General features: G+C 42.8%; 1 protein-coding gene and 1 pseudogene across 1 annotated transcript in view; both read right to left on the bottom strand.

The window, feature by feature from the left end:
* The window catches only part of RFWD3 (ring finger and WD repeat domain 3), a 42,765-nt gene extending 25,754 nt beyond the window's left edge, over positions 1 to 17,011 (bottom strand). Inside the window, exons 1-3 of the mRNA XM_058706224.1 lie at positions 16,881 to 17,011; positions 11,696 to 12,221; positions 2,672 to 2,868 (exon numbers count right to left, since the gene is read on the bottom strand). Coding sequence (XP_058562207.1) covers positions 2,672 to 2,868; positions 11,696 to 12,219 — 721 coding nt within the window. The 5' untranslated portion in view covers positions 12,220 to 12,221; positions 16,881 to 17,011. The remainder of the gene's footprint in view (positions 1 to 2,671; positions 2,869 to 11,695; positions 12,222 to 16,880) is intronic.
* Positions 4,753 to 7,390, bottom strand: LOC131498829 (small ribosomal subunit protein uS17-like; annotated as a pseudogene).
* Positions 17,012 to 19,090: the final 2,079 nt, after the last annotated feature.

Below are 19,090 nucleotides of genomic sequence, written 5' to 3' on the forward strand. Positions count from 1 at the left end.
GCTGTCACTGATTTGTTGGAAGATATCTGGTCATTTGTCTTATGAAACACTCTAATCCCAGGTTTGACTGACTGCTTCCTTGTGGTATTGCTTAACTATTTGCTCTATCACCGATATTTCCTATAAACTGGCAGTTAAATCTAAGGGCTTCAGTGGATTCAATTATGTTTTCTGGCAAGAAGAGGGGCAGCAAGAATACTTCTTTGGTTGTATGCTTCTTCTTCTTTTTTTAATTTTTTAACATTTGTTCATCTTTCAGAGACAGAGACAGAATGCAAGCAGGGGAGGGGCAGAGAGAGAGGGAGACACAGAATCGAAAGCAGACTCCAGGCTGTGAGCTGTCAGCACAAGAGCCCGACACAGGGCTCAAACCCACGAACTGTGAAATCATGACCTGAGCCAAAGTCAGACGCTCAAATGACTGAGCCACCCAGCACCCCCCCACACCGACCAAAGGTTTTTTGTTTTTTTTTTTGTAATTTTACTGTACTGTCTCTAGACTTCAAAGTACTCCCTACTTCTGGGTTTTATCACATCTATTATTCTAATAATAGAATGGTTTCTTTTTTTACACTAGGTCTCTGATCCACTTATTTCTTAATTTTATAGTGTGAGGAATGAATCCAGTTTGTTTTCCAGTTAGCAATCCAGTTTTTACAATATTAATTTAAAAGTCTGTCTTTTCCCCACTATTTGAGATATTCTCTTTCCAATATACTAGAACTTCATGTATGTTTAGATCTTTTTTCTAGATGTTCCAATGGAACACATTTTAGATTTAAATGGTTGCATCTCTGGTATTATTTACCTTGTTCTTCTACTTACTGCAAACTGGGCAACCTGGTTATTATATCTAGAGTCTTTTTTTTTTTTTAATTTTTTTTTTTTTAATGTTTATTTATTTTTGAGACAGAGCATGAACGGGGGAGGGTCAGAGAGAGAGGGAGACACAGAATCCAAAACAGGCTCCAGGCTCTGAGCAGTCAGCACAGAGCCCGACGCAGGGCTCGAACCCACGTACCACGAGATCGTGACCTGAGCCGAAGTCGGACGCCTAACCGACTGAGCCACCCAGGCACCCCATTATATCTAGAGTCTTAAGCAGACTCGGGGATTTGGGGGGCAGTAACAGTATTTCCTAAGTGCTATGGATGTTTCTTTCTTTTTTTTAATTTTATTTTTAAGTAACCTCTACACACATCATGGGCTTGAACTTACAACCCTGAGACCAAAAGTTGCTTGCTCTGCTGACTCAGCCAGCCAGGCGCCCCTCTATGGAGATTTCTGATTGCAACACATCAAAATGCACATTATGGTCTGGTGGTGTAAGCTTGCTTCCTCCATTGAAACGAATCCCAACAACCTTTCAACCTAATGGTTTTAGGATCCACTGCTGATCTTTGCCTAGATACAGAATTCCATGAGGAGTCACACAATTATGACTTTTTCCTGTCATCTCTGCTTCAATATTAGCTGGAGTTTTTCTATTTCAAAGAACTTCCTTGGGGGTAGGTGGGAGAAATGAAGAGGTAAAGAGAATTTTTAGGGCAGTAAGAGTACCCTGTATAATGATGGGGATGTCATTATACATCTGTCGAAACCCACAGAATGGAAAACCTGAGGTGAACCCTAAGGTAAAGCACGGACTTGGAGTGAACATGCCATGGATTAGATGCACCATTCTGGCGAGCGGTGCTAACAGGGAGGCTGTGCACGTGTGAGGACAGGAGTGTGTGGAAATCTCCACGCTGTCCTCTCAATTTTGTTGTGACCCTTAAATACTCTTAACAAACAAACAAAACCTCCTTCATCAGCCAATATTTGCTTTTCCTGAATACAGTTCACCCAGGGAAAACAGGATAAATGCGTAATCCTTTATTTACCAGTTTTCAGAGTAATGCGTCAGGGCTCTAATAACTTAGGATGCTGATAAGTGAGCTTTTAAAAAAGCACATAATTATGAATTAGGATTTTTCACAGATTTGATGTATTTCAACCTGTATCTCAATCCATACTCCAAGAATACACCCATTATTTGTTTTGATGCTCAAACTGTCCCATCTTGAGGCCACTTAGGAGCCCCTTTAAAGTTGCTCCTACGCCTACCGACCTGATGACTCTCTGAGAGATGGCTCCCTTGCTTTCCAGCACAAACGCCCTAGGCTCATTTTGTATATTTCCTATCCCAGTCTTGGAAAGCCATTTCTCCAAGAAGTCCTGGGTCCCTTTAGTGGGAAAAGACCATCAACTGGGGTATCAGAGGGTAAGCAGGACATATGCTCCAGGGTCTCTGCCCACTGCTGCTAAACATAGCTCTACTTGCATAATACATGGCATTATAGTAGGACTTAAAAACTGGCCGACTAGACAGGGTACCCAATTTACAACGCTTTCCTTTAAATAAAGAACCTACTACCTTATAAGATGTCAAAGAAGATGAAAGAGAATATAAAATGCCATCACAAAGTGACCAACTGACTGGGTCACAGATCACATTAAATTTCAAGTCAGATCAAATCCTCTATATGGAATTATGGCCAGTGAAAGCTTTGTACTGTATGAAGCAGGAATCTACTGACATCTGGGGGCAAAAGGGAAAGTATCACAAGTCTAGACTTTCTAGCTTTCTAGGTATTAGCCCTGTGAATCCAAAACTGAGCAACATACTCACCTCCTATAACAACGGCTCTAGGTTCCTCTCCCTGGACAACAACCTCCTCATACTCTGTGGAGCTGTCGGAATCAGAACTACTGGAGACCTGCAAGTCCTCAGAGACAGGATTCCTGGTCTCTGAACCATGAGATGTGGTTGGCAAATGAGGCTGGGTCCGGCTCACTTGAAAGTAAGCATCCAATGGTGCTCTGGACCTACGTAAGCAAAAAGACAACAGAATTACAGTACCATGGACCATCAACACAAGAAAAAGCCACAGTAATCTGAGAGTAAATCCTGGTCATTTCAACCCATCTCCAGGCAGTTAAATGTGCCTTTGAACACTGAAGCACAAATAGCAGTTTCAGGCAGATGTTGGCTGGCCCCGATATTCTCTTTTCCACTCAATTACTACATTAGCCACACTGGAGGTTGACTCTTGCTAAAACCAAATTCTACTTTACTGGCCTTTGGCCATGTGTCAGTATCTTTTAAAGGACACAACTCAGCAATCTGTCTCCTGATATTAGGGGTTGAAAGAGCGGGAAAGAAGAAAAAGGGCTCTGCTGATCAAAAATGGCCTCAAGGGAATTCTGCTCCTGCAACAACACAGACCAAGGTCCTTCCGGGTAGAATGTGGAGTCCTGCTTCAGTCATCATGGTTTTACCTCTTATTTTAAAACATTATTTTTCTTTTTAAGTTTAAATAATGCCAGCTATGATATCAAATGTCAGCATGATATCAAAAATTAACTCAAGATGAGAAGAGCAGGGAGCAGAATTAACCCTATTCTGGCTGGCTGAGTTTTAACCATACCCATTACTGTGCTGTAGTTTCGTTCACAACCCACCTATCAAACCACACCCTACTTACAGCACAGAATGACATTCGATAGTAAAAATCAGAAAGGTGTTCTGTACTTCCTCTAGCTGATAATTATAAAGTATTACTGAAAGGTAATCTACTTTTAAGTTTTAATAACTGTCTTTATAACATTAAGATACATTATTACCCAGAAACATTGTTGGAGACTGTTCACTCAGAAAAAAATTGATTTCTTCTAGTTCAGCTACAATTTATGGCAAACTAGGGTGTTCTATTAACAATGATGATAGAATGGAACAAAATAATTATTTGGTATCTAATTCAACAGAAGATACACCTTTGCAAAAAAAAAAAAAAAAAAAAAAAAAGAAAGAAAGAAATGTGAATAAATTGAAATGAGAAGTAGCAATTGTGAATCCTTTTTGACTCACAATTTAAAAGTGTGCCGTTCAGGGCACCTGGGTGGCTCAGTCGGTTAAGCGTCCGACTTCAGCTCAGGCCACGATCTTGCAGTTTGTAGGTTTGAGCCCCACATGGGGCTCTCTGCTGTCAGTGTAGAGCCTGCTTCAAATCCTCTGTCTTCCTCTCTCTCTGCCCCTTCCCTGCTTGCACTCTCTTGCTCAAAAATAAAAAATACGAATTTAAAAAAAGTACAACAATTCAGTGGTTTTCAGCATAACTACAGGTTATATAACCATCACCACTATCTTCTTCCAAAACATTTTCGCCATACCTAAAAGGAACCCTGTACACATATAACCAGTCCTTCCTTCTTCTCCCCTTTCTGCAACCTCTAGCAATCACCAATTTAATTTCAGTCTCTGTAGACTTGCCTATTCTGGGGATTTCATATGGTACAATCATAATATATACAGCGTTTTGGGTCTGGTCTCTTTCATGACTTCATGATATATACAAGGACCACGTCACCTGCGAATAGCTATAGTTTGATTTCATCCTTTCTAATTGGAATGCCTTTTTTTTTTTTTTTTTGTCTAATTGCTCTGGCGAGAACCTCCAGTACAGCAGCAAACAGAATTGGCAAATTCTTGTTCCTGACCTTAGGAGTAAAGCTTTCAGTCTTTAGTAAGTTAGATGAGGGTTTTTTTATTCATGGTCTTTATCAGGTTGAGGAAGTTCCCTTCCACTGCTAGTCTGTTCTTTTTATCATTAAAGAGTTTTGTCAAATGCTTCTTCATCTATTAAGATGTTCATGTTTTTTTCCCCTTTATTGTATTAATATAGTATCTCACTATTTATTTTTATTTTTTTTTTAACGTTTATTTATTATTGAGAGACAGAGACAGAGCATGAGCAGGGGAGGGGCAGAGAGAGGGGGAGACACAGAATTCAAAGCAGGCTCCAGGCTCTGAGCTGTCAGCACAGAGCCCGATGCGGGGCATGAACCCACAAACTGTGAGATCATGACCAGAGCTGAAGTCGGACACTTTACCGACTGAGCCACCCAGGGACCCTATTTTTTTATATGTTGAATCAGCCTTGCTTTCCTAGAACAAATCCTGTTTGGTTTTAGTGTATCATCTTTTTTATATGTTGTTGGATTCAGTTTGCTAGTATTTTGTTGAGAAACGTTGTATCTACATTCATAAATTACCAATAAACGATATTGGTCTATAGTTTTCTTGTGATGCCTTTATATGTTTTTGGTATTGGAATAATACTGACCTCAAAGAATCAGGAAGTATTCCCCCTGCTTCCATTTTTTTGAAAAGTTTGTTAAGTATTGGTGTTATTTTTTTCTTTTAACTGGGAAAATAACTTTATTTTCTTTAGGTGTATGGGCAGATGTTTAGTCTCAGAATGTTTGGAATTGCTTCTCGGTACCAGCAGCCTTGGTGACTTTGAGCTCAGGGAAGCACACAGACTTGCTCAATGGCTAGCACTCGCCCACTGTTACAGTGTTGCCAGTCTAGACATCCCGAAGCAGGGGGACAGGTGCACAGACAAGCTCTGGTGGCGTTTTTCAAAGCAGTTGTATTTTTGGAGGTAGTGGAAGTAGGCTCAGTGGATGACAATGGTTCTTTTCATCTTTATCTTCGTCACCAGACCAGACAGAATCTGCCCTCGGATGGAGACCTTATGAGTAAAGGGGCATTTCTTGCCAGTACAGGTGCACTCAATGGCCTCCTTGGGCATCTGGAAGCCCCGACCAATGTTTTTGTAGTATCACAGGAGCTTCTCCTTGCTGGTTTCTCCAAACAAAACCCTCGTTTTTTGTTTGTTTTTTAATGTTTATTTTGAGAGAGAGAGAGAGAGAGCGAGAGCATGTGTGCGAGCAGGAGAGGGGTAGAGAGACACAGAGAGAGAATCCTAAGTAGGCTCCACATTGTCAGCACAAAGCCCAATGTGCTCGATCCCACAATCCATGAGATCGCAACCTGAGCCAAAATCAAGTCAGACGCTCAACTGACTGAGCCACCCAGGTGCCCCTAGCAGAACCCTCTTCTTATTTTGAAAGATAATTGGCTGCTTTTGGTAGGCATGCTCAGTCAGAATGTGTGCCATCTTCCCAATCGTCTGAAACAAGGAAAGTCCAGAGGGTGTCTGGGCTTCCTCATCAACTGCCTATTGATTTCACCTTTAAACATTTGGTAGACTTCACCAGGGAAGCCACTTACTTCTGGGCTCTTCTGTGTGAATTTTGTTTTTAAATTACTAATTCAATCCCTTTATTTGTTAATCATCTATTCAGATTTTCTTTCTCTTCTTGAAAGAATACTGATAAACATGTTTTCTTAGAAGTTTGTCAATTTCACCTAAATTAACTAATTTCTTGGTATAACACTGTTCACAGGGGTGCTTGGGTGGCTCAGTCAGTGGAGCATCCAACTCTTAATTTTGGCTCAGGTCACAATCCCAGGGTCACAGGTTTGAGCCCCACATGGGGCTCTGTGCCAGGTGTGGAGCCTGCTTGGGATTCTGTCTCTCTTCCTTTGCCCCTGTCCCCTGCTCTCTAAAACACCAAAAAAATCCCAAAACAAAAACAAAAATGTTCACAGTATTCCCTTCTAAAATTGCTTTCTTCTGTAAGAGTGATAGTGATGTTCTTTCACTCCTGATTACTCTGGGTCTTCTCTCTTTCTTGGTCAGTCTACCTAGAAGTTTGTCAATTTTGTTGATTTTTCAGAAAACCAACTTTTGGATTAGCTGGTTTTCTCTCTTGGTTTTCTATTTCTATGAAATCTATTTCATTCATATCTGCTCTAATGGTCATTATTTCCTTCTTTCTGCTTGCTTGCTTTGAATTCTGGATTTTTTATTTTGCTTTTCTTTTTCTAGTTCCTTAAGCTAGGTTATTGAGTACTTTATCCTTTCTTAGCACGGTATTTAACAGCTATACATTTCCTTCTAAGCACTGCTTTAGCTGCATCCTAAAAGTTTTGGTATACTAGGTTTTTCTTTTCATTCATCTCAAAGTATTTCCTAATTTTTCTTGGTATTTCTTCTTTGAACTCTTGGTCATTTAGGAGTTGTGTAATTTCTGCATACTTGTGAACTGCCCCAAATTCTTTGTTACTGATGTCCAGGTTCATTCTGTTATGGTCAGAGAACATATTTTATATGATTTCAATCCTTTAAATTTATTGGTCTTGTTTTATGCCCTAACATATGATCTGTCCTGGAAAATGCTCCGTGTGCACTTGAGAAATAGGGATACTCTGCTATTAAGTGGAATTTTCTATTAGATCTAGTAGGGTTACAGTATTGTTCAAGTTTTCTGGCTCCTTGTTGACTTTCTGCCTAGTTGTTAAACTCATTATCAAAAGTGTACTGACATCTCCTATTATTACCGGTGAATTGTAGATTTCTACCACCAATTATGACAGTTTTTGCTTCATGTATTGGGGGCACTGTTACAGGGGCATATAGGTTTATAATTGTTCTATCTTCTAGATGGATTAGGCCTTTTATCATTATAAAATGTCATAAAGATTGTTTTAAATCTTTAAAAAAAAATTTTTTTTTAAGTTTATTCATTTTGAGAGGGAAGAGCATAAGCACAAGGTGGGGAGGGGCCGGGAGAGAAAGGGAGAAAGAGAGAGAATCCCAAGCAGGCTCCACACCACGAGCACAGAGTCCAATGTGTGTCTTGAATGCACGAACCTTGAGATCTTGACCCAAACTGAGGTTGGACGCTTAACCGACTGAGTCACCCAGGCACCCCGACTCTTAGAACAATCTTGGTCTTAAGGTCTATTTCATCTGATATTAGCACATTAACTCCTACTCTCTTATGGTTACTGTTTGCATAATGTTATTTTGGTCCATCCTTTTACTCTCAACCTACTAATATCTTTGAATATAAACTGTCTTGTAGACAGTATATAGTTGGATTAAAAAAAAACAACAAAACAACTCAATGCTGTTGATCTGTACCTTTTGATTAGTGTTTAATACAACTGCATTTAAAGTAGGATTTATATCTATTGTTTTGCTGTTTTCTTTCTTTCTTTAAGATGTCTTTTATTTTTAAGTGAACTCTACACCTAACATGGGGCTCAAACTCACAACTGTGAGATCAAGAGCCACAGGCTGAGACTGAGAGGCACCCCTGCTTTGCTCTTTTCTATATGACTATGTCTTTTTTGTTCATATAGAAATGTTTATTCCAAATTCTAATAGAAAAGTTTAGGGGTGGCTGGCTGGCTAGTCGGTGAAGCGTGTGACTCTTGATGTTGGGGTTGTGGATTCAAGCCCCGTGTTAGGTGCAGAAATTACTCAAAAATTTAAAAATCTTGGGACACCTGGGTGGCTTAGTCTGGTGAACATCCAACTCTTGATTTCAGCTCAGGTCATTATCTCAGGGTTCAAGAGTTTGAGGAGCCAAAAAGTCTCCTGGTCTTCGCTGAGTGTGTGACTGTGTGTGTATGCTGGGGCACCCCTTCAGTAATCAGACAGGCAGGTGACAATTCTTCCTGCTTGTGCAGAGCCTCAATGCCAATAAGAGTTGAGGAATTAGTGCCTTCTTAGGTCTTTCCTGGGCGCGGGCACAGTTGTACACAGCCCTTGGCATATGTGTGGCCTTCTAGATTTCTAAGAATATGTCAGAGCTTTTCAAAACCCCTTCAAAGATCTCATTCCTTAGCTTTTCCTTTTAAGCTTTTTGGTTAGTTTAGTTTGCCCCAGTCGTTACGCACCGCCTCAGGCAGCCTCTGGGGAAAAGGCTTTTAGGCTTTTTAGACTGGGCCTAAGTGCTAAATCAGGAAGAGCCCTGCAGGTGAGATCTTCGAGGAAACCACCAAACAGGACAAAGAAAGGGAATTCTCTGGGAATGAGGCTCTGAAGGAGCTTCCATCCATTCTACTCCCTCACGTTTTCACCGTGATCGCAGGCAGTGGCTTTTCGTGGTTACACTAAGCCGAAGAGGGATCTGGGAACAAGGAATGTCACGAAGCTTACTGTTCTACTGACATCAGCTGTTTGGTTTGGTTTGGTTTTTAATATTCGCTCCCTGAGAATGGTGTAAGTATCTGTTTAATTTCCAGCATCCTGCAAGTTGATTCTGCTAAATTCTGCCAACTGTTTCAAAGGTCTGGCCATTTTTACTGATGTCACTCAGGTTTCCTTTTTAAAAAATACTAATAAGCAACTTTATCAACTTATTTTTGGGAATTGTGTGTGAACAGCAGCTTTAGCTACCATGAGACCAGCACATAAGAACAGTATTTCTTAAGTACATTTTAATCAAATGAAATCCACACTAAAGTAAGGCTGAGGGGCTACTGGGCATGCACACTGAGCATTCTGCATAGAAACTGGTAAAAAAATCAAGTGATTAAAAAACACTCATTAACATTAAGATAGTAAAAGGCATTTCCAAAGTCAGACGGGGACACAGGAAAGGGGACTATCGTCATGAGGAAGTGCTAGGGTGTCTTTGGGAGTACAACCTTGAAACCCAAGAAATGCTCTTTCCCTGCACTTATTATCTCTGAATTAAAAACCAGTGTTAGTTCCTGCCCCTTGCCTAGCCTCTATAGTCCCAGATTCCATAAGCTCCATGAAAACAGGTACCCTGATCTGTCCTGCTCACAATGTATCTCCAAGGCAAAGTTCAGTCTCTCCCAGAGTGGAATGTCAGAAATATTTGATGAATGAGTGATGATGCTGACAGCCAGAATCAGAATCAAGCAGCCTCAAACAAAGAAACGGGAAAGGAGTTTGTGGTCTTGGCTGAGAAGCCTGTTAGGAAAAATACCTCATTACTCAGTTTTCTCCGACTCTGGCTTCTCGGTGGAGTCTGAGGCACAGCTGCTCACCCCGACCCAGGCTGTCAGCACCTGGGCCAGAAATGGTCTATCAGGGGAGTAAATGCCAAACACCATAGTGAGAAATTCACGTTAAGAATTCAGAAGGTATAAAAAAATAATAATAAAAAGAAATTCAGAAGGTAAAATAAGCAAGTGGTCCTGGAAAAGCTCATATTTTAATGTGAATTTAGTGTGGCATTTACTTACAACACAATATTCAGGGGGAAGAAGTTTCAATACCACATTTACATGGCTCCAGAATCCATGTTCTCTCCACGTAACTGCATAGTCCCTGGCCCCTTAGATTTATTCACTTTGTACAGACAAACATACAGTTGTCAAAGAGCTCAACTAACATCCTTCAATATCTAGATTCTGTAACCCAGTTTCTGAGCACAGAAGCAATTTTCTGATCAGAGTTTAGCTTCTGTGTATAAACACCTTTTAGGAGAATTATGCTAACGGTGCCAGCAAGAGAATTTGGTCTCTGTGGTATTTCCATTTGTCTCTGTAAATTGGCATCTGGTTTATAAGCATCACTCTCCTGTGAGTTGGTAAGTGTACCCCACCAAGAGCAATCAGCTCTGCCCCCAACTCCCCTCCCCCAAGTGAGTATATGAACATCCAAGGCTGAGGAATACTGTGAGGCCTCCTGGCAGTCAGCCAGTTCCTGGGGACACCACTCTCAACTCTCAGCCCACTTACTTTGAAAGGCTCCCCAAACAGCACTGCAAGGTGCCTCCCCTATGACACAAACATACGAAATCTTATTCTGCCTTCACAATCAGAATGGCACCTTAAATAACAGTAGCATGCGTGTGAAACTCTTGTCGACACAAAACGAAGCACATCAACCCTGATGGGTCACATCCAGAAAAGACCAGGCTCCAGAGACTGGACCAGCTGTAATAGAGCACCCCCCCCTTGCCCCAAACAGTCATCGCCAGAACCCAGGCAAAAGGATGCCGAATCCAGGATCAGAAGGCGCAATCCCAATTCCAGAGGTACCACAGTCAAAACACAAGTGATTCCATCAGCTTCCTCGTTTGTAAAACACAGTGAACAGGTGGCCTAGTTACTGCTTGTTAGTATCATCTCTTCATTTCCATAATGTAAGGAAAACACACGGATCTGACCGAAGCTTCCTCTGTCTGTCTGTCTAGAAAACAAGTGAGATCAGGGTTCCAATACCAGCTCAACTCCATCCCTGCAGTGGCTATGAGACCCTGAACAAAACACTTTCTCAGGGTCCAAGTTTCCCTCACATATAAAATAAAGATTTTAAATTCAATCTACGTGAAATAAAGGGTTTCAAATAAAGGAGGAAGTTAAAAAACAGACAAGGCATAGACACCGGTTACTTTTCATAACGACCCTGTCAGGACCTGACGGCTAAGGTCTTCAAGAGGCAAGTTCAACCCAAAAACTATAAAAGAAAATTACTTTCAACTCCGCAACACACTCTGGGGTGAGGAGGGGTGGAATGTTTCCCCACTTAGCAAGATAAGCTCTAACTTTATTGACACCGTACTTTTCACAAGGCTTCTCTGAATCCAGCCCGCCTGTCTTCCAAAGTCTACCACCCCGTTACACGGAATGCCAAGAACAACGGACCCTGGGTAGCCGAAGTGCGGACTCAGGACTTAAAAAAGTACTTCTGCGACGTGCCAGCGATCTGAGGAAGAGCCACTTCTCCAGAAGCCGCTGCCAACGACCCAGCACCTACTTTCCAAAGCACCTCAGTGTAACTGAGTCTCTCGGTCACTCCGTGAAGTGAATAAGGCAAGCGCTTTCATTTTCATCTAACTCCCGAGGAAACAGGGGTCCAGAGAGGCCGCCTGACTTGCCAAAAGTCACAGTGGCAACCCTCGGCGCACTAGGGCCAGAACCGGCATTCGCAACTCCCAGGGCGGCACCGATCCCGAGACGGACACGAGTTTTTACCTGGCACGGTCAGTCCTCTGAGACGCTCCGGGTCTTGACCTGCGCGAGGCAGACCCCCTCGTCCTCCTGGCCCTCACTGGCCCCACGCTGTTGTCTGAAGGGGGCCTCAGGAACTCCAGCATGCCGTGGAGCCTCTGCAGCCCGCTGAGGAAGCTGTTCATCGACTCCAGAGACGACACTCGGACGGGGCGGTTAACACCAGGTCCCTGCCCGCGCTCCTCCGAAGCTCCCGGATGAACGTCCTCCGCACCATCTTCTCCCAACCGCTCCACTTCCTCCGTCAGGTCAGCAGACACCCGCGGAGCAGGCTGGAGCGGGGGCGGCCCCCCGTGGCTGGCGGCCACGTCGGCAGGTAGAGGCTGGAGCGGGGGCGGCCCCCCGTGGCTGGCGGCCACGTCGGCAGGTAGAGGCTGGAGCGGGGACGGTCCCTCCTGGCTGCCGGCCACTTCGGCAGGGGCGGGCTGTTCTGCAGCATGATGCTCTAACTGCATCTCAAGACTATACTCCATTTCTTCATGAGCCATCACTGGGGAAGTAATGTTCGTAAAAAGTATCAGCAAAGGAGAGAAAACATGCCAGGTAGCCGATATAATCACATCTAAGTCTTCTAGATGTTCTGTTTAAGATCATTCTCGGCAAAACTGAAAATCTTCAAGAGATTTCAGTTTCTTATTTTAGGTCAGAAGGGTTCGGCCATCATCAACTTTTTCCCTCCGTAGCAAGTACTTATAAAACTAGCTTTCCGGCTTACCCTTTACAAATGTGAAGGCATGTGATCACAGTACTATCTTCTAAAGCAGAAACATCTAGGAAATAAGAGGGTTGAACTACTGTATCTGAAAGTAATTTCCCAGACCTCCTGCAGTTCTTTGTCATGACCTGAATACAGAGATTTACCAAAACAAATGCATAGAACGCTACGTCTGATTTTCGTGGGCAATATTCATCTTTCACAGCACCAAGTTACAAAGGATAAACAGAAAAAGGACATTTTTACACTTGCAAAATTAACTCAATACTAACTCAAAACAGAAATTTACCTAATTTTTCCAAAATAGGCTGAGCAAATCTGATTTACTTCATCCTTGTCAGTATTTTTGTTTCCCCTCTCTAATGCCATTTGTTAGCCCATTTAACAAATATTTATTCAGTGCCTGTCATGTCCCTTTCCTTATTTGGTTCTTGTCTCTAATTCCACTGTTAATCCATTCAAGAAATATTAAGCACCTGTTAAGTAGTCAGATCCCCCACAGAGGTGATGACAGGATAAAACCGTGTGAAGGATAAAACTCTGTAACAGAGTTTATATTCTAGCAAACGCGAGAATAATCAAATAAATGTGGAAATTATACATGGTGATATTTGGTTTTGGGAGGAGTCGCGGAGTACCATTTTAGACGCTCTTTCAGAAAGACTGAAAATTGAGCCCAGGCATGAAGGACTAAAAGAAGCTGCCCATAGGAAGAGCCAAAGAAGAGTTTCAGAAGGAAATCAGTACACAGCTCCCTGATGAGCATGGGTTTCGTAAAACAGAAACCAGGCAGATGTAGTGAACACAGTAATGAAGACTGAAAGTATGGGATGAGGTTGATGAGGCCGAACACTAACACTGAAAGCTTTGGTAAGGAGTTTCTTTTCTTTCTTTCTTTTTTTTTTCTTTATTTGAAAGAGAGAGAGAGAGAAAGAGAGCGCACATGCACTAGCAGGGCAGAGTGGGAGAGAGAGAGAATATCAAGCAGGCTCTACGTTCAGTATGGAGCCCGACACGGGGCTTGATCTCACATCCCTGGGAACATGACCTGAGCTGAAATCAAGAGTCAAGAGTCACCCGGGCGCCCCAGGAGTTTCTTCTATGTTAGGAATGGACTGTAGGGGGAGCAAGATTGCAAGTAAGCTAAGCCGTTTACAGAGTACTTGTGGGAGTGCAAACTAGTGGTCCAGAAGCTCGGGCAAGAGTGGTAGCAGTGGAGATGGAAAGTGGTAGACAGCTGTAAGAACTGTCAGCATAGACATGCCACTTAAAATCATAGATTAAACTACCTAAGAAGGAAAGGGAGAGAAGAGAAGTGGGCCAAGGATTCAAAACCGAGGGGTTAACATTAAAAGGATAAGTTACAGGACAAGAGCCCAGAACGAAGGCTGTGAAGGAGGACAAAACCTGGTAGAGCATGGTGTCTTGGTCTTGGAAGAATGTTTCAAGGAGGGAATGGTCAAGTGTGTCTAGCGCAGAAGAATGGTCACTAGATTTAACAATGTAGCGAGGACACATAAGCTAGAAAAGAGCAGTTTCCGCACAGAGAGGGGACCCGAGGCCACACTGGAGCGGCCCGAGTAAGGAGATGGAATACAATACACATGGTGGATGAAGCACACGTATCTTTCTTTTTCTAGGCATTCCTGAAAACCCATTAACATGACAACTCCCCCCAACTGCATTAGAGAAAGGATAAAGGATAAATCACAAAGACAAAGCAAATTCAAACAGGGCATGAGACAATGCAATTTTTGCTAGAACTGGTAACTTCTTAGTAGAGCTGAAAAGAAGAAGCCCAAGTGACTGCAAAGAGGGGGTTACTGTGTGCTACAGAGAAGCAAGCGGACTCCCACCGAGAGGACTGTAGAAACCAGGCAACACAGAGGACAGTGTTGAACGTGGAGCTGAAGAACAGGACTGGTTGAAAGCCTGTCTCAAATGAACAAAAGCCAGCCAAACACACACCTCCTCCACCTCTGCCGTAGGAAGCTGGAGGCTTGTACCAGACAGGCTTAAGACCAGCATGGGTGACAGCAGAGCAGTGAAAATAAGCAGTTAAGTGCAAGTCTACAAACTGAACAGTGTGAGACTCTCCCAACTCTTCTCCTCACCTTTTCCCCCTGCACAAATCCAGGACACAATATTCTGGTTTATATACGTCCTCTACCTAAAGCAAGAAATTAGAGGACTCTTCTCTAGAAAGAAAAAAAAAAAAAAAACAACAACCTAAAAATATTGGCAGTTGTGAATCCCCAAGAAAATGGGTGAGGCTCTGTCCCTCTATCTAACAGTAAAAGCCTACTACCTGATAGCTTGACAGGGTTCAGCCACTGATATAAAGCTTCCAAACAGCCTCAAGGGGGAGGGAAGGGGGTCTCCTTAAAAAGAAACTAATAGCCAAGGATCAACTGACATTTTGAGTAAAGCCTCCAAAATGAGGGAGAGACCAGAGCAGACAAACAGAAAAAACTTGGAGGGAAGAAAGGAAATTAATGCAAGAAACTGTAAAAAACAAAACAAAACCCAAAAACATATACAAACAAAAACAAAACAAAAAAAACCCTCCTCAAACTTACAAGAAAAGAATGCCAGGGAGGAAAAAAGGACACATTGGAAAACAAGGAAGAGCTCTGGGAAATGAAAAATGACAGATGACAGCCAAAATAAAATATTTAATACAAGGATTGGAAAAAGTCGAGGAACTCTTTCAGAAAGTAGAATAAAAGATGGTCAAAAAAGACAGTAATAAAATAAAAATGTTAAGCCAGGATATTTCATTACCTTTAGTCCTGGAAAGAGAACTCAGAAAGTGGAGAAGAAACTAAAACAGGTTATAAAGGAATCCACTATAATGCCATTTTTAGGATAATGAAAAACATGAAAAATCAAGCTACTATCTGGACTTATACAACTGTAGTACAAAACAAACCTGGGCATGAAAAATATCAAATTCAGGAAGAAAGTTCCGAGGTTCTCATGGGCTTCAACTCTATATATGTATGTATGTGTGTGTGTATGTGTCTATATATATACCTTTTTTTTTATTTCTTAAAAAAGAAAAAGAAAAAAGAAAAGGATGCAATTACAGCAAAAGGTTTGTTAGATCCAGATGGTGTGTGCACAGGTTTTTATTTTTTATTACTCTCCGTACATATCAGTATGATTAAATATTAGAAATGAAGTTTCTTCCCACCTTATGTCAGTTTTCATTAAAGAGCAACCAGTTTTCATTAGAACAGCAAAGCAGACAGCTGAATCCAACCGATTCATTACGGTATACACGGTATACACCGCAGCAACAAGTACACAGCAGGTGCTAAATACCTACTGAATTATCCACACACCTAGACGCAGTCTGGAGCAAAGCTTCCCAACCACTGCGGGGAAATATACATCCTCCAGCCCAGGGCTATGTCAGGAGTGACCAGAGCCAAAAAGCCACCCCAAGCCTTGAGCTGCCTTGTCCTGGACCTCGGCATGCCATACAAATGCCATTTTCTATGTGTGGCGTTTAAGTGGACGCTTAAGACGTTAATTTCCCACTTGTCATCTTTCCAAACTTTGTTACTCAGATATGAGTCTGTAACAGGTGGGACGATGGCCACCAATTACAGGATAAGGGGCCGAGGCATGCAGTCTAGCCTATCTGGTTCAAATCCCCATACTACGTGTGGCACCTTAGGCCGGTTTCCTAGCCTCTCTGTTCAACTTGTTCATTTCTAAAACGGGGATTAAAAGTATTTACTTTTTATTTACTTACTGAGTAAATAGTATTTACTGAGCGCCCGGGTGGCTCAGTCGGTTGAGCGTCCGACTTCGGCTCGGGTCATGATCTCACGGCTCGTGAGTTCGAGCCCCCCGATGGGCTCTGTGCCTGCACAGAGCCTGGAGTCCGCTTCGGATTCTGTGTCTCCCTCTTTCTCTACCCCTCCCCGGCTCATGCTGTCTCTCTCTCTCAAAAATAAATAAACATTCAAAAAAAATTTTTTGTAAGTATTTAACGTCACAGTGTCGCTGCGAAGTAAAGCTGGATAAAACCAAAGAACAGGTTCCTCCGTGAACTTGAAAGTTACGCAAGTAACGGGCGCGCAGCGGGAAAGCAATTCTATTTGCACATGAAGAGCTAGGGGCTCGGCACCCCGGATGGAGAACGGCCGGCGGCAGACTCTTCTCCTGCCTTCCCTGCCTTCCCCCCCACCTCCGGCATCTCCCCGATCAAGCCAGAAAAAGCGTGGGTTCGGGGCCCTCAACCCCAACCGTTGGGGCCGCCCGGAGCCACCGAACCGAGCCTCCCTATGCGGCCAGGTTCTGTGCCCGCCCGCAGCTCCCCTCGTGGGGGCGACCCCGGGCCCTGCAGCCAGGGATCCAGCCCGGGAAGTTATCCTGGAGCCAGGGGCCCAAGGCCTGGGTAAAGGCAAGTGCTCCCCTTACCTAAGGCCGGGGGGTACACTGCAGGGCTTGCAAAATCGCTGCGGTGGCGGTCGTTTCTTCGGAAGAACTCGCACACTACGAGGGCAGCAGCTACTTCCTGAGCAGCTCAAGCTGCCCGCCCGAGTTGCGGGCGCAGCCTGCTCCTATTGGACAGCACTCCTAGACGGCAGCCAATACCCTCTCTTCTTCTTCCGTTGGTCTCCGCGGGCTGAAAAAGCGGCACTCTCATTGGCTGGTTCTTCATTGGCTTGTTCTTCATAAACTGACTGCGCGAGGCCACGCGCAAGGGGGCCTTGTACAATTGGTAGAAATCTTCGTCCGTCATCTTGTGCCCAGCCCACAAAGAGAAGAATCCAACAAGGGTTTCCCCGCTCTTTATTTGAACTTTCTGGCGGGAGAAAGTTGTAAAAAGATCCCTCGGATCTTTCTGGAGCCCGAGCCGTGGGACAGCCCAGCTCATGTATATCCTTTCGTGAGGTTGAAGAGCTCCTGAAAAAGAACTTGCCTACACCATCTCTTTAATTCCAAACCATTGCAATAAATTGCTTGCTAATAGTAGCAAACTTTTGTAACTAGGTGACCATGGTCACGTTATTTGACGGCAAACATTTTTGAGGAATCTTGCTTAAAGTCGAAATCTCACTTTTTAGAAGGAAGACCTAAAAATCTAAACCTCAGGCAGAGACTGCACATTGCCAAAATTTTATTTACTCAGCTGTCAATTTTCAGTGGAATTGGTGGCAGAGGAGAGCATAAATAATTGAAAGTCATGGATAATCCAATTTTCTCCTCTGAACCTGTTAACCAAAGTCAGTGTTAGCATTTGTATTTTTTTCGTTTCCTGCCACCTAAGGGACCTGCTACTGAGCTATATAGCCTGGCTAATATGAGAAGAAAGAAACTTTCTTTTGTAAACAAACATGAATGAAAAACGTATGCACTCATATAAATCCTGCATGTTCAATGGAGCAAAATTAGAGGATGCAGAGAAGCAAAAAACAAAAATTGTCTATCCAGAGAAATCATTATTAACTTTGTTTAAAATCTTCATTAACTAAATATATACATTTATATATAGATGGGATAGTGTTTTAATCTTAAAATATATTTTTTGAATTGCTTGCCATGTTAATAAATACATAGGCACATTATTGAATACTGGGTGATTCTTTGAAAATTTTTTAAATAAAAATAGGTGACATGTGATAAAAAAAATTGGACAACACAAAGAGCTGTTTAGTGAAAAGTATACAGAATGTTTCTAAATGGTTCTGATATTCATTCATGATGCACCTGCTGGACTAGCTAGGAGAAAAACAATAAAGACACAAGTCAGAAACTTGTAGTCTTGGGCACCTGGGTGGCTCAGTCCATTAACCACCTGACTTGCGCTCAGGTCATGATCTCACTGTTCGTGAGATGGAGCCCAGTGCATAGCCTGCTTGGGGTTGGTTCTCTCTCTCCCTCTCTCTGCCCTTTCCCTGCTCATGCTTGCACACGCTCTCTCTCTTAAAATAAATAAACTTAAAAAAAAAAATAAAGTGCAGCACATCCATAAAACTACAATACGCTGCAGAGCTTCAATGCAAGTTGGGAAAAAGAACAATCTCCTTTACCAAATATTGACGACCAGAACAGTGTTGGCCTGCAGTCCTTTTTGCTAATTCCCGTAGCAAAGAGATCATAGACTTAAATGTAAATTCTAAAAACTATAAAACTTCTGCAAGAGAGCAGGAGAAAATATTCCTGACCTTGGGTTAGGTAAAGATTTTTTAGATATAACCCTCAAAAGCATGATTCATACGAGCAAAAACTGATAAACTGGATCACATCAAAATTTAAATTTTTTTTTTTTCAACGTTTTTTATTTATTTTTGGGACAGAGAGAGACAGAGCATGAACGGGGGAGGGGCAGAGAGAGAGAGGGAGACACAGAATCGGAAACAGGCTCCAGGCTCCGAGCCGTCAGCCCAGAGCCCGACGCGGGGCTCGAACTCACGGACCGCGAGATCGTGACCTGGCTGAAGTCGGATGCTTAACCGACTGCGCCACCCAGGCGCCCCTCAAAATTTAAAACTCTGCTCTCCAAAAGACATTGTTTGGAAAATGAAAAGATGAACTGCATACCGGTAGAAAAAATTTGCAAATCATGTATCTGGTAAAGGATTTGTACCCACCATTTATAGAGAACCCTCAAAACTCAATAACTG

Source organism: Neofelis nebulosa, chromosome 17, assembly GCF_028018385.1.
Source record: "Neofelis nebulosa isolate mNeoNeb1 chromosome 17, mNeoNeb1.pri, whole genome shotgun sequence".
In the NCBI taxonomy this organism is placed as follows: Eukaryota; Metazoa; Chordata; class Mammalia; order Carnivora; family Felidae; genus Neofelis; species Neofelis nebulosa.